Source organism: Coloeus monedula (assembly GCF_965178545.1).
Source record: "Coloeus monedula genome assembly, chromosome: 1".
NCBI lineage: Eukaryota > Metazoa > Chordata > Aves > Passeriformes > Corvidae > Coloeus > Coloeus monedula.
Window position 1 is genome coordinate 132,132,609 of NC_138781.1, and position 27,721 is coordinate 132,160,329.

Consider the following 27,721-nt stretch of genomic DNA (forward strand, 5'->3'; position numbering starts at 1 on the left):
GTGTGCCAATACTTGTATATTAACAAAATTTTTTTAATAAAATTGTGCAAACAAAGCCATCAGTCTTTGTGGTCTTTCATTTCTTGTAACCCCTTCATTGTCCATTTTATATTACAACTGAGATAACAGGCTTGTGGCAGCATCCACGTTTGCTGGTTCCTTTTCCAGATTTGTGGAAACCTGAAAAAAAAAAGTTTCAGTTTAAAGTAGAAAGCAATTTCTTTTTGTTCTGCTTGAAAAAAAACCCAGACTAATAAATACCCATTGTCCAGAAGATTAGTTTGTCTTTTATGTATTTAATATAGGCTAATTTTGCAGTCATACTTCAATAATTTGGGGAGATTGCAGGATACACTGAAGTTGAGACATAAGCAGAATAGGCTTTGTGCTTCAGGAGCGTCGTACCAGTAACATAACACACATGGCCCAACTGAGACAGGCTCGGCTTTTAGTTCACAACTGCTCTCAACAACAGTTTTGCAACTTTGTAGGCAATACTGTTACAGCCTGAGTAATCAAATTCAGCAGTCATGTAGAGCCCCACTAGCACAGGAGCAGTAGTACAGTGTGAAGTCTTGGAGGAATATGTAACAACCCAGCAGGGACAGGACCACTGGCTCCAACTGCCTTGAAATCCTTGCTTGGCCTCATCCTGTGCTGGCAGCACTGTCAGTTGTGTTTCATTTTTCTGTCAGCCTCTCCTTAAGTATTTGACACTTGTTCTGTTGCTCCCAGCCGTACAGAAACTTGATCACCTCAGGCACGCTGAGAACTCATGTCCACTTCTCCAAACTCCACCTTCCCCCAACAGCCAGGATGGATTCATCTGCACCTCATCCTGAAGGACTGCTTTCTCTCCCTGAAACTGTGCCTAGAGCATCAGTCAGCATACAGTTTATATGCAGGAACTTGTCAGGAATTAAACTTTGTGAATTAATTCTTGTGCAAGACTACAAGTAGGCCTGTATTAAAAAAACTAGACAAAGGCAAGTGAAACACTGTCTTGAACCCTAAATGCTGCAGGCAAAACCTGTACTACAGAAATTGCTGTTTCAGGTGTTGGTGCTTCTGATAGGTAATATGAAGGCTTAGAATCGGGAACAGAGAGAGGCAGAACTGTTTGTTTCAAAGCACTGTCAGGTGCTTCAGGTAGGGAACAGCAAGGTTCATCCTCTCTGTGTCTATTCGTGAGGAGATAAAAGTTTAAAATCAAGGGGGATTGAGCTGGAACTAACTTAAAAAACCAATGAGAAATCAGCTACAATGTACTTAAAAAATATGCTTTTGAAGCATGCTTGAGCATGGCTGCCCACCCACTTCTCTACTTCAGTAGTTACATAGCATTTGAACTTGCTAACCACGTTTCAGCGTTACCACACACATGAAATTCATAAAACTGGGATGCCAGCTTTAAAGCAACTGCATGAATTCACAGATTCACAGACTATTGTGAGGTGGAAGGGACCACAAGGATCATCAAGTCCAACTCTTAAGTAAATGGCCCACACAAGGTTTGAACCCAGCACCTTGGTGTTACCAGCACCATGCTTTGACCAACTGAGCTAACTGCCTACAGTCTCAGAGACACATTACAATGCTTCAAACACACATTCTTTTAATTCTCCTCAGATTTTTACAGAGGGAAGTTACCTGCTGAGTCTTCTGAGGTTCTGCTGTGGTACCTTTTGATAGCTGCTGTATTTCTTTCTGAACTTCAGCAAATGCTTTATTTATTGCGCTAACTTTTTCAGCATTTTTAATGTTTATCTGGGAGAGAAAAAAAAACACACATTGTTATTTTTAACAAAAATTCCACTTGTGCAACTATTATGCAGACAGTGTTACATGCTTTTCAGTATGTTTTATCTGTTACCTCATTAGGTCATCTAGTTGTGTACTAATATATTTAAAATCAAGAGTTAAACTTTCTCTATTGGAATAGGAGCCCATAGTGATCCAGAAAGAGAACAGAGAGATAACAAAAGCCAGGCTTCACAGGCGCTGCTACACCACCCTCAGCTCCTCTTAGCTGGAGTGGAGTCCCAGGAAGGGTTCCTTCCTTCATCTCTCTGGTGGACTGATCCTGGCTGGATGCCAGGTTCCCACCAAAGCCACTCCATCACTGCCTTCTTTAGCTGGACAGGGGACAGGAAATATAATGGAAGGCTCATAGGTGAAGATAACAGCAGGGCGAGATCACTCAGTTGCCATCATGGGCAGAACAGACTCGACTTGGGGAAAATGAATTTCATTTGTTGTCAGACAAATGCTACAGAGGAATCTCAGCTCCAGCATCTGGAGCACCTCCTCCCCCTCCTTCTTCACTGATCTTGCTGTCTGCAGGGCTGTTTCTCTTAAAAATTCTCACTCCTCTGTTCTGACTGCTGCTGGGGGTGTGCTTCTTAACTGCATCATCTCAGAGGCACTCCCTCATGGGCTCTGCCTTGGCCAGCAGCATATCCATCCTGGAGCCAGCTGGCATTGGCCCTTTCAGATATGAGGAAGCTTCTGGCAGCTTTTTAGAGAAGCCACCCCTGTAGCCCCTCAAACCCAATATAACTGGTAAATGATTTCACCATTTTGAATTTCATCCAGTAGCTTACCTTTCATCATCACACCTTGCGACCTAATTGTTCGTACTGTAGGTCTGGCCAACAATGTCTACCAGGTTTTGCTGCAGTATTTAAAGAAACTCTGCGGCAGAGAGGGATGTGTATATCTGTGCACCTCAGCCTCCCTTTTAGCCCAAGTCTGCCTTTGCAAGTTATTTTATCGAAAATGCTTTCAAAGAGGAAGAGCTTCAAAGAGGAAGTGCAACACGTGTTGCACTCTGGGGACAACTATCTGTGGCAGAGGAGGAGGCTAGATGCAAGAGGGCATAAACTCTCACCACTGCAGCAAAGTAAGATTCAGCTGATCTCAGCCCTAGCACCTGCTGCTTCCAAAATCTGGAACAGGATCCTTGCCAAGTAATGACGTATTACATCGCAAACATTCCAGAAGCACGCTCACAGGTCTTCAGGCAACCCCAAATTTCAGGATACCTACTGCTGTTCCAAAGGCTACCCCTGTAACTGACCTCTCAGCAATTTAAACGGGCAGAAGCAAACTGTGAATGGTTACACGTAGTCATTTTGCTTTCAAAGCCTCCATAAGTTCAGAGCATGTATACAGTAACAGTAATTCCATTTATTCTGAGTGACCAAGAGAACCACCAGTATTAAGAAAGCAGTGGCAATGAGGCTGATAAACAGGCCTACTCAGATCAACATTTTAACTGGGAGAGTGACTGGAGAAATACAGCCCCATGTCCTAGCTCTGATCAGAGTGGATGGACTGTTGGTGACATGATGGACAAAGACTACGTGTTCCATCAGCGCTTGTCACCATCTTCCAGCTTCACAGGGGTGTTAGAAGGTTCCAGTTTTAATAAGTGATACTGTCAGGTACTCAGGCAGGACTCCTCCACAGAAAGAGGCTCTATAGCTAGCACAGTATCTACATCAAAAGTTGTCTGAACAGTTACAATGGGGCTTTTAGCTATTAATTTTAGCTATTAACAATTTTTTTTTCTGAGCATCTTCCTATACTGCTTAATGATAAGTAAATCCCATTAAGCCCAGAGGCTTAATGCATTAAACAATACAGCTTCAAACACAAAGAATAAAATTTTACTCCTAATAGGTTACTGACTTTTCATGAATATGATTTTAAACCTGTTTCTCCCTTTATTATACAGGACAGTCTAGACTAAGACAAGATGCGACGCCAGCAACATGAAATTATTTTTTCCAAAGTTTGTTACATTCCTGTCTGTTCACCAGATTTATTCACCAAGTGGCTTTGGCTTGCAGGAGGAAATCTGAAACAGCCTTTTTTTTTTTTTAGAGCTATTTACTTATGTTTGTCCAGCACACTGCAACTGCATCAAATGGAAAAAATAAGCCACTATCTGCTTTTATTACTTTTATTAACAGATGCTTTTCTAAAGGGACAGCTGAACTCTCGCAGAACACCCACCTCAGGCTGGAGGCAAGGTTTGAGAAGATACCATGTAATGACTCACTGCTACCAACAGGAAAACTTATGTTTAGATCACCCCCATTCCTCTTCCTCTGCACTGCTCCCCGCTCCATGACCTACTCTCCCCCTCCTCTGGGCTGTGCTCCTCTAGAGACACAAAAATAACATTATTTTTGCTTCTTTGTTTTTCTATTGCTTTAGTATGTTAAATTGGCTCACAGAAGCATCTGCAGAGCATCACAGCCCATGTAAGGTGCAAGAAAGGGACAGAGAGGAATTAAGAGCAAAACACCCATCAGTGTGCACTCCTGGGCCTGTTCACTGCATCTCAGTGATAGAGCTGTACTTGACAGCTAAGGCAAATAAACAACTACTGGATCAGAAAAGGCTCCATCCTTTCTGGTTCTTCCCCACTAAGATGCTTCTCTTTGCATTCATTCATTCATAATTAAGTTTGTTCAACTCACCAACCCACCACATAAAAATGCAAAATGTATTTTTAATAGCTTTTGCTGCTGATTTAGCAAGTTGAGTCACCTAGTGGGTGAAGAGTTCCTGAGCCAGCATCAAGGAGAGCTGTGGGAACATAGCCCAGAGCCCGGCAAAGAGATCGCCTCCTGGGACCAGGAACGTGATGGAAACCACTTCCCCTTGTTAGTTGAACTAACTATGCCCGGTGCTTCGGATCAAGGCATTTTGTTAAACTGTACCCTGAATTACACCCTCGGTGACGCTGTGAATGCAGGCCAGTGAACGCGAACTCGCTGAACTGCTGACGCGCCCTTTAGCATCGCATTCCCGAGGACAAGGCGAGATGCTATCAGGCACTTCCCAAACGATACCTCAAGCACAGCCCGATGTCTTCTATGGCATATGCCTGCAAATTAGTCAAATGAACTTCCTGTGCTTTTTGCAGATGATGATATCCATATACAAACCTAATTTTCGGGTGAAAATCGTCCACTTTGCCGTTTTGTGCCCGGACGCACACTGCCCCTAACACAGCTCGATTTAATCAGTTCCCAGCGCTTCCTCCGCCGCGCAGCGAGGCCGAAGAGGAGGAAACCCCGCCAGGCCGAGGCCTCCCTGGGGCGCCGCAGCAGGGCCGGGGCCCTCCCCGTGGTGGGGCGCTGTCCCAGCCCAGCTAGCGCCTCCTCCCGCCGCGGCACTCACCTGCTTCAGCCCGGAGGTGACGGGCCGCGCCTTGCCCTTGGCCTTGGCCCTGAGGACGCCGCTGCGGGCGATGCGGAACACGCTGCCGGCCTTGGCAGCCCCGCCGCGGCTCTTGCCCATGGCGGCGGCTCCGGGCGCGGGCGAGTGACGTCACACGGGGCTGTGACGCGAGGAGCCGCCAATCGCCCGCAGCGCCGTCACGGGGCGGGCGCAGCGCGCGCGGAGCCGCCAGGGGGCGCGCGCCCCTCGGGTGGGCGCTGTGGAGCCGCAGCGGGGAACGGCACTGGCGGAACGGCGCTGTCCCTGTCCCTGTCCCTGTCCCTGATTCAGCCTCAGGCCCGGCTCTGCTTGCCTCTCCCGCAGCTTCGCAGCCAGCTTTTGCAGCACGGGAAAGCTGAGAGCTCCTTGGCGCGCGCCCGCAGCCCAAACGCCGAGTCCCAAGCTCCACAAGCACGTGCCCACGGCAGCCCCCGGCACACGGGGCGCTTGGATAAAAGAATAAATTCCCAGTGGGTTGTGGGACACTCTTCTGCCTCACGGCCCCGCCTGGGAAAACGCGGAATCTTCCTGCAGCCGATTCCAAAGGGAATTGGGTTTACACCCCTGGGAGAAAAACGGGAGGGGATGCAACGGTGCGCACTTGGCTTTACTTTCGGGAGTGGCGGGGGTGACCCCAGGAATGGACACTCCCGACTTTCCCTGCCGCACAACTCGCGCTCTGGCAGGACAGGGGCTGCACCTTTCCTCTGTCGGAGCGGGCCCTTGAGAGATGGCACTGCCTGTCCCGGGCCGCCCCGACGGTGCTGGGGGTGGGCTGGGGAGAAGCTGGGCGGCGAAGGGTTTGGGGCGAGAACAGGCACGGACGGCTCGGGAGGCCGGAGCGCTGCAGGTGCCCTTATCAGCGCCCGAGGATCAGGGCGTCGCCGCCCGTCCCCTTCAAATCGGGCGCAGCCGCCTCTCCCGCCCCAGCCTGTCCTGTCCCATCCCATCCCGTCCCGTCCCGGCAGGAGACCAGAGCCATGCTGCACTGGGGATACGACGAGCACAACGGTAGGGAACGGCGGGCGCGGCTGGGGCCGCTGCGGCGCTTCCCGCGGGGCCGTCGGGGCGGCCAGCGGGGTCCCGCCGGGAGCACCCCCCGCGGCTGGCCTCGGCAGCTCCCTTGCCCTCGGGAGAGCTGGATGAGCTGAAACGCTTTGCAGCGTGAGAGCGAGCAGATTTTTGTCTCGGCCTTCTGCAAGGCAGGCGGCTGAGAGAGGTGTCCGTGCGTGCAGCATCGCCTGCAGAGCCGGGCCGGGCTTGGCTCCGGGTCGGGTCTGTCGCATTTGCGGTTGGAATTTCGTTCGCTCGTTTAGCTGAACAGTTGCGTGCACGGATCGAGTAGACAGCCACACTGATCGGAACTGCTGTACCAGCAGTGCTTTTCTGATTCCTGCTGTGTTCTGCTTCTGTTACGTGGGAAATCCTAGTTACTTGACGGGGTTATTTAAATGTGTAACTATGCACCTAAGAGGAGATGCTTTTGGATTTTAGTTGTTCCGTGGTTTCCTTCATCTTGTCAGTCTTTGAAGTCCCAGGATGGGCTCATCAGCAGGCTTAAAGGCTTTGCTCTGTTTTGCATTTTAAGTCATGCAAACGCTACTCCAGTGTGCAGACGGTCTCACAAGTCATGCAAGTAGAAATGAAAGTGTTTTTGTAAATTGTAGGCTCAACTCTGATAAAACACATGGAATAACTTATATTGTCTGTACACAGAGAAATGTAACACCGTGACCGTAAAGGGAGACAGCTATATATTTGCATATACTATTGCCTATAAGAACATGCTTTGTATATAATATTACTTAGACTTTGGAATACTGTTTGCGCAAATACTACCTTTCCTTCCTGGCCCTCTTGTTCCATCTTTTCTGGATGGATGTACTTTTCCTGAAAAACTGGGTGGTGGTGGATCACAGGGATGTTGCAATGATTGGGTGTGCTATCTGCTGTTGTGCAGTCTACCCTACCCCTCCCCTGAAGACGTAAATGGGTCTTGTTTTTCAAACTTTTTTCTCCATAGGTTGCCATGCTTTGAGTTTCACCTGCACTGTCCAGATAAGAAGCCCACTTTCCCTCCCTTATCCTATCTCTTCATGTTTACTGTTCTCAACTTCTAGAGAGGAGAGGCCACCAGAATTTCTGTTGGAGTGGCCCTGGACCTGTCTTGAGGCCCTGTCTCTCCTATAAAACTCTGTTTACTGCCTGCTTGGTAACGTATTTGAGGTGGAGTTTGCCTTTCACTCCTTTCTTGGAGCTCCACAGCAGCTGTGGGGTGGATAGTTCCTCATCAGTCCATCCCTTTCACAGGAGACTAAAGGAGGGAGGCACGAATTTTGAGCACTTCAGTGCTTTTCCCTAGCACCAGTTTTATTTCTCAGCTTTTTCTCTTTTAATGCAATTATTTTACTGATTTAGCCTGTTTTTATTGTTTGAGTGAGTAGCAGATGGAGGAAATTGCTCTGATTCTTGAAAAATTTTGTTGTTCTTCATGGGCCTGAAAATAGTTTTCCTGAAACTAAGATTATCTTTTACAACTGAGACAGAAATAAAGTGAAATTAAATCTGGTGCAGTTATATACTGTGGTTGACTGCCTGAAGAGTTGAAAAGACATCTGTGTTCACTCTGAGGTCTGCATTTGTTACTTGCAACAGTCACAACAGAAATCATTATGTGCATAAACTGTCAAATATTAAAACATAGATATTCCATATATGCAGACATGTATGTTTAAGGGCATGGGCTCGCTGTTATATACAGTATTAAAAGTTTTAGGGACTGACCCTGGCTGAACAGGAGAGAAAACAGACTGAAAGTCTCATGGGTCAAGATAAGGATAGGGAGAGATCATGCATGAGTTACTTTCGCAGGCAAAACAGACTCAGCTTGGGGAAATTAGTCTTATTTGTTGCTTATCAAATCAGAGTAGGGTAATGAGAAAATAAAGTAAAATATTTAAAACACCTTCCCTCCAACCCTCCCTTTATCCCAGGCCAAATTTCACTCCTGACTTTTCTCCATGTGCTCTCCTACAGCAGCTGCAGTCTGTTCACCACATGTTGTTTCTGCCTCTCCCTTCTCCTCGGTGGGAGGACTCCTCACACTCTGCCCCTGCTCCAGCATGGGGTCCCTCCCATGGGAGACAGGCCTCCATGAAGTTCTCCAATGTGAGTCCTTCCCACAGGCTGCAGTTCTTCACAAATTGCTCCAGCATGGATTCCCCATGGGGCCCCAAGTCCTGCCAGCAAACTTGCTCCAGCTTGGGCTTCCCATGGGGTCCTGCCAGGAGCCTGCTCCAGTGTAGGCTGTTCATGAGGTCACAGCTTCAAGAAACATCCACCTTCTCCAGTTGTCACCGTCCATGGGCTGCAGCTGGATCTCTGCTTTACAGGGGACCTCCATGGGCTGCAGGGCACAACTGCTTCACTCTGGTCTTCACCATGGTGCAGGGAATCTCTGCTCTGGCTCTTGGAGCATGTCCTCCCCCTCCTCTTGGTGTCTGCGAGCTGCTTCTCTCACATATTCTCACTCCTCTCTTTCGGCTGCTGTTGCACAGTAATTTTTTCCCCCTTCTTAAATCTGTTATCCCAGAGGTGCTGCCACTGTTCCTGATGGGCCCAGCCTTGTCCAGCAGTGGGTCCTGGAGCCTGCTGACATTGGCCCCTATTGGACATGGGGGGAGCTTCAGCAGCTTCTCACAGAAGCCACACCTGCAGCCTCCCTGCTACCAGTATCTTATCACACAAACCTAATGCAGAAGTTCTCGGTTACTTTGATGCATGTGTTTCTGAAATGCATGGAGGCATTACTTTATTTCTATGAAAATATTTATTTTCATATTATTTAACTTTATTCATATAATAATATTTATTAACATAATAATATTTATTCTACATTATATTTATTAATATAATAATATATAATAATATTTATTAATATTTAACTTTATATAGTAATATTTATTTTCATATAATTTAACTTTATTTTCTATGAAAACCTTGGCCTTTGCTTTCTTGCTGCTTTTCTTACCTCACAGTTTTGATGTTCCTTATCTGTAGAGGCATAATACTGAAATCTTGAAAACTGGCTTCAGTGTGGCATCATGCATGCTTTTCACTGCTGCTCAAGGTCCCTGTCAGGAGGGCAATGTTCTCGCCCCTTCAGTTGTTTTTGGTTTACAGGGGAATCACTTCTGTTAAAAGGCAAATCATAGAATGAATAAGGTTGGAAGGGACCACAGTGGGAAATCAATTGTCTTCAGTTTTCTATTTGTTTAATGAAATATATGGGAATTATTTACATGAATTTTCTCTTACTGTAAAAATTTTCTCTTGATCTAGTTACTACTGTAATGCTGGGGCATTTTATAAATAAAAGGGATATTAATTTATAGAATCATAGAATCTTTTAGATTGCAAAAGACTTTTAAGATACTTCAGTCCAGCCATAATTTCTTATGCACTTTTTCTTTCTGAGAATAATTACATCATTTCAATATCTGCATTTTAAAAAGTTGCTTAATTTTACCCATTATGAATTTTTAATTGCTTTTATTTGAGCTAATCTTACTGTAACCTAATATGCAACCAAATTACCTGCAAACATAACTTTATAAATTTAAAGTACTCTGTGTTTGATAAACTGGGCAATGGATTCTCTTTAGAAATAAATGAGGATGTGATCCTGTCAAAGTCAGACTGTACTAAAATAATGAATTTTCTATATATAATAACAGGCTGTCAAAAAAAAAACCCAAACCCCTTTTCACCTGTACATGCTCCATTCATGCATGTATAGAGGCTCACTGGAACTCAGCTGTATCCTGTAGTGTCTTCACTGGGCACTGTCTTCACTAGTGTCAAATTATCCTGTTGATGAAATTCGTAATCTTTAGCTTCAGCTGGATAAAAATGCAACACTGTGAGGTGCTGTAGTGAGTTCTATTTCCTGCCAAATTCTTAACTGCCTTCATTGTGAGATCTGTTTCATGAACTGGATGTGTGCATGCTGGTGAGTGGTATATGCAGTGATAGTCTGACCTAAAAGTGTCAGACAATTCATTGCCTTTGGTAATGCTGTGTCCAAAATAAAGGCATGAAATCTTCAGAGCAGATGGTTCAGGTTTTTGTCATAAATCTCAGTCACAATGGCTTTGATTGTTAAGAGCTACTAGAAGATTGCCTCTAGCAACAGAACATTTTCCCAACAACAGGAGAGGATTTCATAACGTCAAAAATTGGTGTATTAATCACTTTCATTCAGTAATGAAAAAAATGAAGGGAGGTGAATCAATGAGTTATATTCCCTGGGTATGTCTTAAAGTGCATATTTATAAAACTGAAGTGTGCAGTATTTTAATATGGAGGCATCTAACTCAGATCTGAATTCAGAAGAAATTTTCACCCTGGAGATCCCACTGGCTTAAATCTGATTGTATGACATGCATTTGAGCATCTCTTTCAACAGTAATGACTTTTTTACATGTCATACACAAAGTTTGTGTTGGGGTAGGGTCATGAAATGAGCTGAAGTTTCTTGATATTTTCCTGTATATTTTGAAAAGTCAGGTGTCTGCTAGTTTGTTTTTCTGGTAGGTGTTCAATCCCCATAGCAAAACAGTGTTTTGATCATCTGAGCCAAGAACAAGTGCAAAATCAGCAATAATGTCTTTTTAGAACTGAATATTATTGTTAAATATTAGCTAGTGACAGAATCACAGCCTTGGGTCCTCTTTTTGGGACCTTTGTATTATTTCTGAGCGCAAGTCATCCATATTACTTAATTCAAATAACTATAGTTATTTCTGAGACAGAGCAATTGGACCAAGTAGTTAAGCACATAAATAGATTTTTGCCTTTTCTCAGTTAAAGAATATTAGAGATACTAAAATTAAGTAGCAATAAGCTTTTTCTAAGCATTCCAAATCACAGTAGTAAGGTATAAATGATGGAGTGGTGTTTCTTACAAATAAAATTTTGCATTGCATCCCTAACTACAGGGTATTAGGATCTAAACACAATTAAAATTATATTCTAAACTGTATTGTATTAGAATATTGAATAGCTTTGATGACCATTTGTGAAGTGAGAAGAATTAAGTTTAAACAGTTTTATGTTTCAAACCAGTAAAATTTTTATCTTCTGCATTAGAATCTATTTCTTTATTGAGTTTATTTAGTGAAGTAATTAACAAAAGTACTTTTTACCAGATCAAGACTGAAGGCATTTGTTCTGAGGCTTAAGTCTTAGGCTGTTCTTTACAAGTTTTTCCCGCTTCAATTTTCCAGTGCTGCTCAGAGGAGAATCATTCTCTGCCCAGGTGCTGTGCAAGCTGTGGCCCCACGGCTCTGTGGGCGCTTCCATCCCTGATTTACTGCCGGGGTGCCTGGGTGCTTTTAGCACCCGTGAGTTTCTGAGCTATGTTCACTTCTATTGAAGTTGAGGAAAGAAAAATATCTAACAGCTTTTGGTGTTTGGTTATTAACCACTGCATCATAGGTTTTTATCTTTTTTTGTCATCATGTTTATTTAAGTGCTAAGCCATCCAGAAAAACCCAAACCCAAATTTTACACTGAGGTCAGTTGTCTTCAGTATAAGGAGCTAGTTATGAGGATTTCCAGCGATGCAGATTTTACAAGACCAGGTTCTGATGCTCATATTAAGTTTTTCTTATATCCAGTCTCTCTAAATTGATTTTTTATGCTTCTTACCAATTATAAACCTGGACAAAAAACAAGTGCTGTGCTCTCCTTAATACTGAAAGATCATTTGCCCTGCAGACTTTCACCTTTCTCTCCTTCCTTTCTTCTTTCCCCTTGCTTTCTCTTCCTTTCTGTCCTAAACCTTATTTTCTGTCTTTACTTTGTAGAATATATTCCCCAGGCAACTTACTCATATTTTTCTTTACCCTCTTATCCAAATATGGCACATTAAGCAATAGCACATATATTCTTATTGTGAATCATTGGGAATGCTCTGATGTTTAGTAGGTAACAACAGATTACTCACACATCTTATCAATGAAGCTTTTCTTACTATTTTAGGATGTCATTTGCCATTTTCTCATGTCCATATTATTGATTTATTAGCTTTTCAGCGGACATTTGGCTTAGTCTGCTTAGAGAGAGAAAGGTTGAGATGACTAGTATTGATTAACAGCTTCCATAGCCCTATAATTTCTACCTAAGTCTGGTGAATGGGGCTGCAGCTGTGTCTGGAAGGTCTACTCTTATCTGCTGAAGGCAGTAGAAATACAAACCTCACGCAGGCTCCGCTGTCCTGGGTGTTCCTGCTCTTTGATTTGTCAGTGCTACACTAGTGTGTGTAAGTGTGCCTGTGTGTAAGGAGACTTCATGATTAGAGGGTGACAGTCTCTCTTTGTTGTGATAGCTGGTGGGCACAGTTGGTGGGCTGGGAGGACATGATCGGAGGTGCAGCAGTGCTTAGGTTCCAGGCACTGCCATCAGGCTCCAGAAACCACTCAGCATTTCTTGATGTCACCAATCACCTTTTTTGACATCTCCCCATCTCATTCAGAGTGATCAGTAGAAGATGTGTTCTCAGGTCTTTTGCAGCAAATGACTAAGGCATAAAAAAATCCTTAATGCAGGGATTTGCACAGAAGAGAGGTAATCCTTAAAGGCATAATGAGACGTGATATTAGGCAAAAAAGGCATGTCAAAAATTTATTGGGACATAGTGCCTGTTGGATACAGGATGCCTGATTAAATGAGCATTTGTTGTATTTGTCTTGTGCATAGCTGAGTTTAAACTGGGAATAATTAAGTATCTACATACTGCATGTGGCTTTGTTTAAAGGTACATGCAAGGTACAGGAACGGGTCCTGAGAGCTGCTGTTGCAATATGATGCAGCAAAAGTAGCTGAATATTTTGATCTGTGTTTTCCTGATGCATCATTTTTGAATTTAAGAGATGCAGATGAGGACAATTCAAGCAGAGTTTTCTTTCATAAGAATGAGGGTGCTGTCAGCAATTTAGATTTCTCTTCCAATGCATTGCAGGGCCTGCCCACTGGAAGGAGGTTTTTCCTGTTGCTAATGGAGACCGTCAGTCACCCATCGACATCAAAACTGAGGAAACCAAGTATGATCCCTCCCTCCGTCCTCTAAATCCCAGTTATGATCCAGCTTCTGCTAAAATCATCCTTAACAACGGGCACTCCACCAGTGTGGAGTTTGATGACACCGTCAACAAATCAGGTTTGTTCCTTTACTGTTGCACTGTGGCTTCCTCGACCGGCTCCTAAATAGAGTGCCTACCACCTGGGCACATCTCACTACTGGGTATGAACTCCTTATAAACAGTAAGGCTTTGCTCCTCTGGATGGGAGATTCCTTTTTCCCCTGTCTTTCTGCACGATACAGTGTCGGAACCTACTTGGACACAAGTTCAAGGTTGTGTTTCTCAGAAAGTGCTGGGATTCCCTACTCATAGGAGTGGTTTGATCCAGCTGGATAGTGCCATGCCCCTGTTGGAACAGTGTTGTGTACAATTTTTCAAATGCTGCTCTCTCTCACTGCAGATGAATCCTTTGTCTCATTACAGGTTCATTCCAACTGAATCGCTCAAATCTCTTATCTGAATTTAGCTGCAGGTTTGGTTATATGTTTTTTCCCTTTTTACAACCTATACTCTTACTTCTTGTGTCAAGTAAGAGCCAATACAGAACAAATGAAATAGATCCCAATTAATCCCTTTTCTTCTTTGAAAAGTATTATTGCCCCAGTCTTTTCCAGGAGTATGTAGCTTCCCTTTTTGTAAACAATAATTCTTATTTAGAAGTTCTCTGGTTTATCATAGTCTTTGTGATATTAGTGCCTTCCTCTTTAAAACCTTCTCTTGGATTTTGGGCAAGCCAGCATGCCTCCCCTTGAAGCTGTAGGAGTGCAGAATCTTCAAGAAAAATCATTTTGTGGCTGTGTGAGGCTTAGCTGAGGATCCAAGACCATATGATGCTTTCACAAGGGTCAAAGCCAGAGAGGGACCAATTTTTGATGACCCCGTCCATTAGTCTTGAGGACTTATTAGCTCATAGAGACATAGATGGACACACCATCATGTTTTTGTTTCCTGAACAGTCTTAGTTTCAAATTTTCTGTCAACATTGGATGTTGCCTGAAAGCCACCAGCTGACCATCAATGATCAGTCTGACCTTGTGTCAGATGCCACGGAACTTCCCAGAATTAATCTCTGCTTCGAGCCTAGTAGACGCTGGTGAACTAAAGCACATCTCTTAGAAAAATATACAGTCTTGATTTCAAATTTTCCAGCGATGATGAACCTACCACAGCCTTTGGTAAGTTGTTCTAACTGTTAATTACCCTCACAGTTTAAAAAAAAAAAAGGTGATGAATGTGAATACACCAAGAACCTCTTCCACTCTCTTAACTCCATCCATGAAGTGACAGGGCCTGACACACAGTGTTTCTCTAGGCTTCCCCTGGTACCGAAGCTATGGTAATGTGATCCTCCTCTTACTGCTTTCCTCAGGCCGCATCTCCAAGGATTTAGTTCATATCATGGCAAAGCACTGACAGACACTGATCAGATAATTAAAAGATGGAATCCCCAGTCTCCTTCAGTAGACTCCATGTCTTCTATGTGTGGACCAGATTGTTCAGTCTACAACCATAAACTGAGTAATTCAGTATTTTCCCTAATATTTGTCACTGACAAGCTTTATCAGTAATGTTTTTGTTTTCTTTCAGGTCTTTGCTCAAAAAATACTGAATTTTCTAGGGCTTTTGGGGCACCCCTGTGAAGTAAGAACTCCTGCCATGTGTTGGTTTCATGAAAAAAAAATCAAATTAATTGGTACTAAATACATTAGCATCTTCTAATGCATTATTAACTGACTTCCACATGAACTATTTCTTCACTTTGGTCAGCATTGGAACTGGGCTGTCAAGTCTGTAACTGTTTGTGTAAGTCTGTTTATGCTCTTTGGTACCACATTAGCACCATTCTTTGAAACTGTTCTATTGATCTTCTTCCAGCATTTTTCAAAATTTGAGATACTGATATTTGCCTTAAAAACTTCTCACTACCCTCTTCCTTAAGTACTGCTGGAATGAAAGGGTTTTACCATCACTGTGTGCTGTGGCACAAATATACCAACAGGCCATTTTCCACACTTTTCAGCAGAAGTATTTCGTGCTGGTGCATTTCTACATAATAGTTTTTCCTCAGCCAGTTAGAACAGTGATCATTACATGTTTCTAGGATCATTTGTCTCCAAGTTTACAGTCCTTAAAACAACGAATTTAAAAGTGCCACTGCCCCATCTCCTCTGTTGGCTAAGTTTATAGGCTGTGTAAATGTATGGTTTTGAGTTGAAGCTTTAAGGAAAATAAATATTTTTCCCCACAGAATAAACAGTCCCAGTTCCTTTTCATTATCCAACCTACTTGTGTTAGCAAGCAAATAGCAACTTAAAAATTCTTCTTTCATCTTTATTTGGTGTATTTTGTTCCTAAGAAAGTTTAGGTTTTGGACTAAACCTAATAGAGAGAAAAAATTGCTATTGTCCTTCCTACTGCTCTTAATTTAAAAAACATCTGGTTAAATCTCCCATCATTTTCCCTTGAAATTTCTATAATGAGCCAGTAAACTATTCCAGACTGATTCCCAAATGCTCAGAGGACATATGGAGCTGGGAGAGTGGAGTGATTGGTTTTGCCATGAATAAGGAATCTTTCTGAGTGTAATTCACATTCAAGTCTCTGTGAAGAGATATTTTGATTCTAAGTCTGACAAGAAAATTACAAGCACTTGCAAAAGCAAAATAATGAAAAGCCCACCCATATGCATGTTAATTTGAATAGAATTAGAACAGAATAGAAATAGAACAGAACAGACTAGAATAGAATAGACTCTTTCAGTTGGAAGGGACCTGCAACGATCATCTTGTCCAACTGCCTGAGCAATTCAGGGCTAACCAAAAGTTAAAGCATGTTGTTAAGGGCATTGTCCAAATGCCTCTTAAACTCTGATAAGCCTGGGGCTTTGATAGCCTCTCTAGGAAACTGGCTCCAGTGTTTGACCACCATCATGGTAAAGAAATGCTTCCAAGCATCCACTTTAAATCTTCCCTGGCACAGCTTTGAGCTTTGAGTTTGACACGAGTCCTGTCACTGGATACTTGGGAGAAGAGATCAGCAGCTCCCTCTCTGCTTCCTCTCCTCAGAAGTTGTATAGAGCAGTGAGGACACCCCTCAGCCTCCTTTTTTTTTCCAAACTAGATAAACCCAAAGTACTTAGCTGCTCCTCATAGGACATGCCTTCCAGCCCTGGCTAATTTTCAGTAATATTGCAGTTGTACGTTGCATAGGTAGCATTGGCTTAATTTTATTTATGTTAGTATAAGCTGCTTTTCCTCAGACTTCAATCTGATATAACTGGATCCAGTTGCAAATGGAGGAAAGAGCCCTGAAAATTTGTTAAGGTCCACCTATTTTCCTCCAGATTTCAAAGAGGAAAAGAAATTCTGCTGACATTACATTTTTATGATCCTGCTCATTATTCATAAAACCTGTATTTTGAGCTTAATTTTTTAGTGATTCTTTTGAATATAATCAAGAGAGGAAACTCTTGAATATTGCAAAATAAAAGTATTTCCCCATTTTCTGAGAAATATCCAACCCGTTGCAAGACAACCTTGACAAGAACAGCATATCCTTTAGTGGGCCATAACCCACTAATCTGCTCATAAATGCAATTTTCATAGTCATATCCTTGACAGGTGAGGGTTTCTATAGTACTTCCAAGAAATGGGAAGCCTTCTGAGACAGCTTATGAGCAGGAGCAGAGGACTGTCCGAAGACTGAAGTCTGATGTGAGGTTAGAGGATGTGTGTAGAGACTCCCGTTCTCTCGGTGAAGCCTTTTCCTCTGCTTGGGTTTCCAGTGCTGACTGGGGGGCCACTCAGCGGGACCTACAGGCTGCGCCAGATTCACTTCCACTGGGGATCCAATGACGAAGCCGGCTCTGAGCACACGGTGGACGGGATGAAGTATGCAGCAGAGGTAAGGCTTTACATGGAGTCATCTGTACCTCTAAGCTTGTGACTAGTTTTCCATTGCAAAAAGAATGTTGCCCCTCCTCTTCCCGCTTTTCATCTTCCCCTCATTTTATCAAAAAGACAAGCAGTCTTCCTGAAGTGTTGCATGTTTGGTCCTTTCTCAAAGGAGAACCTCTTTGAAAGCTTTGGAGAGGATTAGAAAAGGAGTACAGAAGACAAGAGCTTGATAAGAGCAAGATTTAATGTTCAAGAGTTATTTTAAACTTTGTCTTTCATTGTTTCTTCCTTGGAGAACATTTTCAAAGTCCTCTTCAGTGACAAACCACAGAATTACTGGATTTGGGGCCTGTGTAGTATAAAGTTTATGCAAGACTTAGGAATGATGCATTTTGTGGTGCACTTAGCAATGTGGTGGTTATAACTTTGAGAACCACTCTTTAGTATCTGTGAGATGCCTGCTGTCTGTGGGGTACCATGTTTCAGTGGAGGTGGTGTGCCACAGGGAGAAGTACACCATTTGCTCTGGCATGGAGCATTCACTCCTGCTCTGTCTCCTTTGGTACATTTGAGTAATCTGCAGGAAAAAGTACTCAGTACAAGATTCCTCTTTACAAATGGAAGTAACATGGAATATTTTGATGAGGTTGAGATCTTTAAAAACAGATGATTCAGACAGTGACAGAATTTTCTGGGGTTAAAAAGAAGTAAAAAGTGTAAAAATAAGTGGACAAATAAAAGGCATAATACTACAGAAGAAAAAGATGTAATGTGTGCACTGTGATGTGATCAGATTTTACTGGAAATGCTATAAGAGATACTGGTCAGGAAAAAAAAGATCAGTTTTCTAACACTAATGGGGAAAAGTGACATTTGCAGTGTTTAAAGGCTTATGTTTTCCACAGGAACCAGGTGAGATGGAATATAAAGAATTAATAAAGGTGCTTTAAAACCATTAAGTACCAAACCCAAATTTCTAGCTGAGAAAATATGTATATTTCCCATCTAAGAAACCAAATGGAAGGAGAAAATATCTCTGAATTTCTAGCCAGTCTAAAAGCCTTTCTGTTACCTGTTGGTTGGGTAACCCTCCACAAGAAGCTCTCTAGATGTCACTTTGGCTTTGGGATAAGAAACTCAGAATTAAAACCAAGGCTTCTGAATATTGTTCACAAAAAAGAAAATACCTGAGAAGGAGACATGAAGATGGTTTCAGTGCTCACCTTTTAAGGAAGATGTGCAAGATTTCAAGAAAAAGCATTAACTGAATTGAAGAAAGAATTAATGCACAGGTAAAGAAGACTGCAAGGTTTGGCCCCTAAGCCCACCGGGAAGCAGAAGGGATCCATGGCTCCATTCTTTGTGACAACATACGATCTGGTCAAGGTCTCTTCACAAGCTGCAGTGACAGAGCGGTGGTAAGACGGGATATATTCCTTAAAGAGAAGTCTCAAGCCACTGAGAACGGGTCTGTACCCAAAAGTGTTTCACGCTCTGTTTGTTTGGGGGTTTTGTTTTTGGGAGGGTTACCTTGTTGGGGATTTTTGGCAAAGCTATGAGACAGTGGGCTTTTAGTAGCTGGGGGAATTTTCCTTTTTGTTCTTTGTTGGGTTGTTTTTGGTGGGGTTTTTTTTTTTTCAAATCCACAATAAAAGTAATTTCTGACTGAGAGTATCTGTTTCCTTTTTGTGTATGTAAAAATGTAATTGTTTAAAAGTTGTTCAATGTAGGTTCTGTGAACTTATAATAGTGAGAGGTGCAGACACTATGAGCTCCAGGATATTAATGCACTTGAGGAAGGTTTAGTGGACTATGTTCTCTGAGGAGGTATACTTACAGCTTTTCACCAGCTAGGCTCGTAGTTCAATGCCTTAGAAAGCCTCGGGCATGGTAGCTGCAAATCTAATACCACCAGCAGAAGCAAAGAGGGAGAAATATAGCTCCCAGGTTGCCTAATTTCCCGCAATTAGAAGCTTTCAAAAAGAAACAGAAGCACACAGATGTTCGAAGAAAGAGTTGCAAAGCCAAAAGAGGGCGGGCCCCCCTTGGTCCTTTCTTTTATTCGGAGAAGGGGAAAGGGGAGAACTTTGGGCGGACCCGGGGTGACCGGCCAGTCAGACACTGCTAAAGAGTCTGAGTTACATTTGGTTTTGTCCGCGCTTGGAACAAAGGAGTTCAGATCACATGGCAGAGGCAAGTGTCTTGGGGAGGGGGAGGGGAAGCTCAGAACAGGCAGCAACAGTTCTCCTGATTTAGTTTATAATATTCATAGCAACTTTCCTTCAAGGATTTCTAAAGCTGTGAACCAGCATGTGTGTCATTGTGTCTGTATGTGTATTATTACTGACTACAGTGGGATTCCTTACTTGCTGGAAGTAATGTTTCAGCACTTTAGAGCCCAAATGCTTAACAAACATTGGTATCAAGTAAGACCAAGTAAGAGTTCCATTTTAGAGATATGGAAAATTGAAACTCATAGAGGTTAAGCAAGGATTGATACTTAGAACAAAAATCTTCGTATTCTTAGATGCCTATTTCAACCATGCAGCTATGTTGCTTCACATAGAAATCCTTTAAAACAAGTTTCAGCTTTCCTAAATTGTTCTTACTTTACTTGTCTTGTAGGTGCTGTATTCCAAAAGGAAGCCTTTTTTTAATGGGTTCATCCCAGTTTAAGTCATTCAATGGAGTTGCTTTTCAGCGTTCTTAAAGTTCAACATCTGAAAAGATGGTCACCAATTTTAGAAAAGCCAATCTCATGCCCTGCTCCTGAGCATCTTTATCTAAAAACTGTGTGTAATAAGATTTACTAATCCATTGAGGATTTGTGAAAGTAATTTATGTTTGTGAAGTACTTAGACTTAAGTGCTGTGTGAGTGTGCTCTCTCCAGTTTGGCAGTCAGACCATTGCTCAAGGCTGGGACATCCTGGCACTTCCTAGGAAGGACCTCCCATCATGAAGTGTGGTCAGGAATTAGGAAATCTGGTTTAGCAGGAGGGACTTAGGTGGCATGGAAGTAGGCATCACAGGCTTTTCCCACCTGGCTGGGTAGTGTCTTTAAGCTTCTTAAGTAAATATGACAGGACACTTCCAGAATAATGCATGTTGGAAATGCAAATGCTCAAACCTGAGATAATCAAGCTGCTTGTAAGGGCGTCACTACTGGTAGTCATAGAAAATAGCACTTGAAAAGTGTCAAAAATGAAATGCTGACGTTCCCTTGAGCTAAACAAGGGAAAAAGGGTCAGTGCGAGTTTAATGTGTATTTGCCTGTTTTCTAGCTATTTATGTAGATGATTAATGTTGCTGAAAGCTTGATTAAAGAAAAAGAAGAGTAAAATACTAATGACATCCTCATTAATTTCAATCACTTTTTAAAATCAGCTGTAGTAAAAATGGATTTAAAACCTCTAGTTATATAACCATTGGCTTTTTTTTTTTTGTCTTAACGTCTCAGTTCAAAATCTGGGAACCCAACAGCAATTTGACAGGCACTGTGGTGTGCCGATTGCTGCTGAATTTTTAATAATCCCAGCCACTGGAAATGCCCTTGCCGTTTGTGTGAACTATGTATTTACTGATTTCATGAAATATCTGCATTTGGAATACTGAATGGTTCTGCATACAAAAGAGTGAAGTAGAGTATCAAACACAGTAAAGTTGTAATATTCATTTGCCACCGCTTGAGTTCAGCGAGAGTTGATGCTGTCTGTGTATCTTGATTTTCAGCTTCATGTGGTCCATTGGAATGCAGAGAAGTATTCCAGTTTTGTTGAGGCAGCTTCTCAGTCAGATGGATTAGCAGTCATGGCTGTATTTCTGAAGGTAAGATGAGAATGTTTTAGCCCTTGTAGTAAATCTGCCTTATAAGCCCAAAGAGATAATGGTGATAGTTGGTGTAATTATTGATACTTGTTTTATACTTAGTTTCTTCATAGCGTTTAGCTGCCAATGTAGGAAGCTGTGCTTCCTTTAAGAATACAAATACCAGATTAATAGATTATTCAAGGCAGTCAAACTCTTCAGTTTGCCTAGTCTGCACACCCATACAACATTAGATGTGGAACTTAATTCAGCTGCCCCTATTTGGATCCCAGTAACTTGTTCTTGACTAGCAGGTTCCTTTAAAGGGACAACTTGATTTAAATGTTTCTTTAATGGCTTGTTTCTGAGCTGGTAGTTTCTTCTAGAAAATAATAATAATTTAAAAATGCAAAACCATAGACTGGAGAATTTCCTAATAGTTATTTTAAACCTTTTTGCCTTTTCTACCTGTTCGAAGATTAAATTCATGCAACAGCTTCACTGACTTCTGTTTGAAGAAGCAGATGGGGAATTCAGACAATCTATGGCAAAAGATAGGGCTTTGGTCAATTCTGTGGTTTCTGGTGGCCGACACAGCTTCCTGAGAACAGCTAGTACTGGTGCTGGAGCAGTCAGAGAGCCATTCCATGCAGCAGTTGCAGAGAACTGCTTTGGCTGTTCAGTAATTCTGTCTTTCCAGTTTGCATTACAATGACTCAAGGGAAGTATCACTGGATTTCTTAGCACACAAGTTCTGTTTGGAATGTTCTTATGTAAAAACAGTGTTTTCAGTGTTATAAGCAATTTAAATTTCTGTTGTTAGTCTGTAACTTTCAATATCCACATATTAAAACCTGAAAAATAAATGGTTTCTGTTCCCCTGTAGTGAAAAGTCTGTAATTCTTTTGTGGCTGAAATAATTACTATGAGTAGCCAGAATACTATCAGCAAGGGAGTGGATCTTTTTTATGACCAGTATTACTTCTAAGGACCAGCTAGTTGCAGGCTTGTACTCACAAAATGCAACAGACCTTACAGTCACTTCAGTACAGTTATGTAAAGCAGTTTCATTATGCATTTGCTTTTTATTAATTTTTGTTGCTTTTCTCTGGAGCTCCAGCGTTTCTTTGTTCTTTGGTGTTAATAGATTGGTGAATGCAACCCTCAACTGAAGAAGATTACTGACCGCTTGGACACCATCAGAGTCAAGGTGAACAAGTGCTTCTGAAAGAATACTAATACTTGTGATTGCTTTTGTTGGGGTTTTTCATTTTAGATAGGGTTTTTTATTTCTTGAAATCTGGCTGCTACTCCCTGCACCTTCATGTTTCCTAATACCTAGCAATTTATATCTGATTTGACACAGTTCATGTGCATTCTGTTTAGGTTGAAAACTAAATAGACAAAACATATTTTTACACAGTAAAAGATCAGAGGAAAAGGCTAATTCCTCACAGAACCCAGTCTCTGATAAATATGTTGCTATGAGGACAGTAACAGGGGAAAAACATACTTTATGGAAGGTTGTAAAAAAGATGAGGGGAAGACTTCCTCTCCTGTTTTGCTGAGGTACAGAGTGAGAAATAACCTCTTGTTTGTGTGAGAGAAATCAGCCAGACTCTCAACATGATGTTTCAGTCAGACAGCTCTGGCCTGGTATCAGGTACAGGGAGAAGCAGTAGTAGCTCCTGGGAGGAGTGAGTGGGGAGGGAAGCAAGTGGCAGTAACCTGTGGGGTTACTCTGCCAGCCCCACAGAGACCACCTCGAAAGTCTAACACCTTCTCTCCTCTCCCCACAACTTCCATCTCATGGTCATGTGTAACTTTGGGGAGTCTGTGCTATCATGACACCTTTGATGGTGTCCTGCCGGCATCAAGGAAAGCCACAGCAAAGCTGTCACCGAGGTAAGACCTCATCAGAAGGGCACTGATGAGGACCTCCTGTCATCACCCAAGATGCTCCCAGCCCACCTGATAGGGGAACAAGCCCTACCTCCTTTGGCATGATTTACCTTGGCCTCTTGCTTTTAAATAATATTGCCCTGGTATTTCTTTTTCTTTTATTTCTTTCCAGGGGAAAAAAGCACTATTCACAAACTTTGATCCCAGCTGTCTGCTTCCCAAGTCCCTGGACTACTGGACTTACTTTGGCTCTCTCACTGTTCCACCTCTTCTTGAGAGTGTCATCTGGATTGTTCTGAGAGAGCCCATAAGTGTTTGTTCTGAACAGGTATTTTTGGATTTTTGACTGCTATAGAAATTGCTTTTGTAAAACTTGAAATTGTAAATGCCACCCAAAATTACGTTTTCTTTTGCGGGCCTTGGCATTGCAGACCTTATAAGATTTTCAAAAGGGAAAATTTGTATATCAAATTTATTCTGACTTCTTGTTGCCTTTCTTGCTGTAACGGCTATTTATTATTAATTTTTAAAAATAATCTTCATACTCTAAAAATTAATAATCAAAAATAACCCACGGGAAACTTAAAGAAAAAAAGAATTGTGTTGACACTTAGAAATTCTGGAATTCCAGTTGATTTAATTATTTGCATATCCTGCTCAAACCTCATCTTTGGCATTTTTATCTGGCAGACAAGTAGTAAATTTTTTCTTGCATTCCAAATACATAAAACTTGATGAATTTACTAGAATTGTGAGAAGTGAATACAATTGTAAAAAGCTGGGGTTATGCTAGGCTGTTTTAGGAAAGCTGTGATGCTACATAAGAGTCTGTTTACATTCTTGTTAATGCTGCATGCTGTACCTTAACTTGGCAACAGTGACACCCAGCGGGCTAATCCTCTCAGATGTAAGTAAAATTTTTCTGAGTAGAGACCACATACTCAGCAGAAATGGTGACTTCAGTCTTTGCTCAAAATGTTAAGACAGTTCCCTGAATGGGTTTCTTGTTAGGAAACCTCAAATTCTGTTTTTAACTGAAATTGTTTATTTGCTTAATGAGTGTATTTTTCTCTTCTGTATCTCTTCACTCCCCTCAGTCTGGCTTTGTAAGGCTCGCTGCAATATGTACGGATGTAGGATTGAAAACTTGTGTTAAGGTATCCACTTTCCAAAGACAAGCCATTGTTCAGGTTAAAAGCTTACTATTTAGGCAAATCAATAATTAATACATTCTAAAATGTGAAATGCTGTATACAAACAGCCACATGTAACAGGTTCAGAGGACATGGTGTGGGAAAGTGTCAAGTATAGTGATCCTTTATTAGTCATTTTTCATAGACTTTAGCTAATATTATGTATTAAAGTAGAAATATGCTATATTCTTCTCAATATAAACATGCATGCAGCCAAAGTGTTTGTTGCCAGTAATGTCTGCTATTGTGATTGATCAGTCAGCACTGTGACTGATACTGTTCTACCATTTAATTTTATTCATCGAGTTTGCGTTTCTGTAGGGCTTTAGAGTTTACTGCAGACTTCTTGTTGCACTTTTCAGGTTGAAAGGAATTAAAAATAGCTTTTAAGTTTTTAGAAACTTACAAGGAGCCTGAATTACAAATGTTAGCTTTAGAATGGGGTGAAGCAAGATAGCATTGATGTTTTTTGCTCTTAATGTCATTATGGTGCAATGTGCCATACAATTAAATGCTCTATTGTAATGGAATGCTTTCTGTGCTGCGCTACCTATGGTAACCTAGGAGGGAAGTAAGGTGATATACAGAAATAGTAACTATTGGAAATATTAGATATTAAACAAAATTCTATACTTAGGTCAGAAATCAGGCTCAGATTTCCCAAGGTTTAGATATGGAACGCTGATAGGTGTTTCTGATGAGATCAGCATATGCTGAGTTATGCTTGTCCTGTGTCTTCACGAGGGAAGAATTTGGGATCTCTCCTGGTTTGAGTAAGTGCTAGTTGCAGAAGCTTTCTTTAGTGCCACACCTGCAATTCCAGGTTAATTCTGAATATACTTTGTGGACAAGGAAACATACATAGAATGTTTGTATGGTAAGAAACATAATCTTATTTTTTTGGCAAAAAACATTTCAGAATCTCCAAACTGTGAAATCCAACTAAAAATTATAACACCCCCTAGTATAAATCAAGTTATGGAAGACAAAATGTGAATAAAGGAAACAGGTAATCCTTATGCACAGTTTTGTGTTGACGTGTGCTTTGGGATATTTCCTCAGTAGTCAACCTTTTTGATTTACAAGGATAGAAATGGTGAAATTGCCATTGCCCTCATGACTTAATAAAATACATTTCTGTTCTTTCAGGTTGAAAAAAGTGACAAGTGTCTTTAATATTTACAAGTTTTTCATGAGTATGGACATGAGGGTTTTCTGCTGAACATTGTCTCTTTTGGTTACAGCTGGCCAAATTCCGCAGCCTCCTGAGCACTGCTGAAGACGAGGTCGCCTGCTGCTTGCTGAGAAACTTCCGGCCTCCCCAGCCTCTAAGAGGACGAGAAGTCAGAAGAAATTAAAGGAGTAAAGCCAGTAGCCTCCCTCTGAAACCAAAGGCTGAATTAATTTTATTAGTTAGTATACTTTGTGATTTTTAATTTTTTTTTTGTGAGATGTTTAAACGAATAGGTGGTATTTTATTAGTGGTTTCCATGCAGTTATTTCTCACAGACAAGTATGTCTGGAGTTGTCACAGGTTCATCAATGTTAACAGGTCTGACTGGGTTTGAGTGCATTGGCTTGGCAGCACTGAGCCATCAGCATTGCATGCACAGAGGTCATTGCTAATCATAAGGGTCAAATGTGGTGAAGGAGTTTCCCAGATTTTGCCACCAAATTACTGAACAGGATCCCTGGTATTATTGACAGTATAGGACGTTCTGGGATTATTCTTCTAGTCTTTAACATAACTTTTAGCTTCTATATGAACCTCACACTGCAGTTCCCAAGGGAAAAATATGTCAAGGATGATGTAATGTCATTGCTGACTTCTGCAATACCGTGCTTACTTTCCTACAAAAAGCAGTAATGACTAACAGCATTTAAGTAAAACAGATATTTATATGATCCTGTTATTCTGGCTGCTTCATAGCAGTAATCATGTACTGATGGGGTTTTTTTTTAAAGCAAATAGTAAGGATTTTGTATACTGCAAGATCATGTCAGGTGGATTAGGTATTCCTGAATTTCACAATGTGACAACATGAAATTGTCCTGAAACCTGAAACTGCAAGGTGGAAGGGCATAGAGGGAGCTGTTTGTGCCTTAATCCAGTTTGTTGTATTTGATAAAAAAGAAGGGACTATTACAGTATATCTGTGTAACATCAGACTTTTGCCACTTAAAATCAAGAGGCAGGGGTAGCTGTTGTTCCAGACTGTTGCACGCTGCAGTGCAAACCACATGCTGCTTACCTCTCATCTTGCTGTGGAGGACAGCACTACTCAGGTATAGAATGTCTCAAGGTACTGGCTGATGTTCTGTTGTCATAGTTGAACTTCAGTGGTTGCACTTATATTCCAAGACCAAAGATATTCCAAGACCAAAGAGAATAGTCAGAGTGAGCCAAAGAAATCAGAATCAAGTAAACATCTAATAAAAAGCTCAGCCCTCAATAGCAGTGTGTTGAACCATCTGTCTATATGAGTTGACTTGAGCCTGTGTTTCTCTAGGAGCTTTTGTTATCTGAATATAATTGGGGTTTTTTACACCAAATATTTTTATTAATGAACTTGCCATAGGATGTAGCTTAGGATAGAATTAGATTTACTCTCAAACTGTGAGAAGTACATAGTGAAATCCAGTGATACCTGAAAGAGGCAGCTAGAGGTTTTACTGGCAGCAGCTAACACCATTCTCTGTAGTGCTTCTGACAAATTCATCTTCCACGACTGCTCTCCTTGAATTCTTTTTTTTTTTTTTGTAAGTTTTATATGCTCTGTCTTTTACCTCAATGGGTCATTTGATTTTAGATGAACAAACATGAGGGAAATCACAATCAGGATTCACTTTTTATGCTGTTTTAGAAAAATAAATTAGACATAGAAATATAGGTATTTTATCTTAGTTTAAGGTAGATGGACTTTTTTGTTTTCCCCTCCCCAGAATATAGCTATTATATCCTGCAAGGCTTCCCAATGTCTTTTGAATATTTTCTGAAGAAAAGAGCACAAACAGACTATTGGATAAATAAAAAGTGTTTAGCAGCACTAAAAAGAAAAGAGGGAGTGTGTTGTATGTTTTCACAGCTGTTTTTTAGACCTAGGATTGGATCTTGTGTGTTTCCCTGTTATGTGAGTAGCTACAGAATGTGAAAAAAATGTTTACAAATTGCAGGAAGGATACAAAGTTTGTTTGCCTCAGAAGAGAAAGGAATATGGCTACTGCTTCATATTGTAAACAGAAGTGTTATGTACTTTTTACATATTGTAAGCAGTGGAGTTGATCCAATGCTTTTATATTTATAAGGATTTTATCAAAATAAAAAATTGATTTTATGAATGTGTCTTGTATTTTCTATTGAAGAGCTTAAAGTTTTACAGAGAAGGCTTTATTTTTAAAATTAGCACCTGCAGCTTTAGGTTTGGAAAAAATTGTCACCTATTATTTGAAGTCTGTCTTTGGGCAATATAGTATTAGGTATGTCTTTATGTTCCAAATAAAATGTTTTTGGCAGTGGTAAGACATGCAGTCAATTCTGCACTTTCC

At 41.4% G+C, this 27,721-nt stretch overlaps 2 protein-coding genes across 2 annotated transcripts; one reads left to right on the forward strand and one right to left on the reverse strand.

Annotated features, from left to right (window-relative positions):
* Positions 1-12: 12 nt before the first annotated feature.
* Positions 13-5,335, reverse strand: RBIS (ribosomal biogenesis factor). Its single transcript, XM_082289101.1, has 3 exons — positions 5,197-5,335; positions 1,651-1,767; positions 13-180 (listed from the first exon to the last, which is right to left on the reverse strand). Exons 1-3 carry the CDS (start codon positions 5,314-5,316, stop codon positions 112-114), a joined length of 306 nt encoding a protein of 101 aa, XP_082145227.1. The 5' UTR covers positions 5,317-5,335; the 3' UTR covers positions 13-111.
* An 845-nt stretch (positions 5,336-6,180) lies between these two features.
* Positions 6,181-27,243, forward strand: LOC309575015 (carbonic anhydrase 13-like). The gene is made up of 8 exons (XM_082285141.1): positions 6,181-6,246; positions 13,259-13,456; positions 15,147-15,182; positions 17,164-17,282; positions 21,006-21,101; positions 22,228-22,290; positions 23,155-23,310; positions 25,420-27,243. The coding sequence occupies exons 1-8, from the start codon at positions 6,216-6,218 to the stop codon at positions 25,531-25,533; spliced, it is 813 nt and encodes a 270-aa protein (XP_082141267.1). The 5' UTR covers positions 6,181-6,215; the 3' UTR covers positions 25,534-27,243.
* The last annotated feature ends 478 nt before the right edge of the window (positions 27,244-27,721 follow it).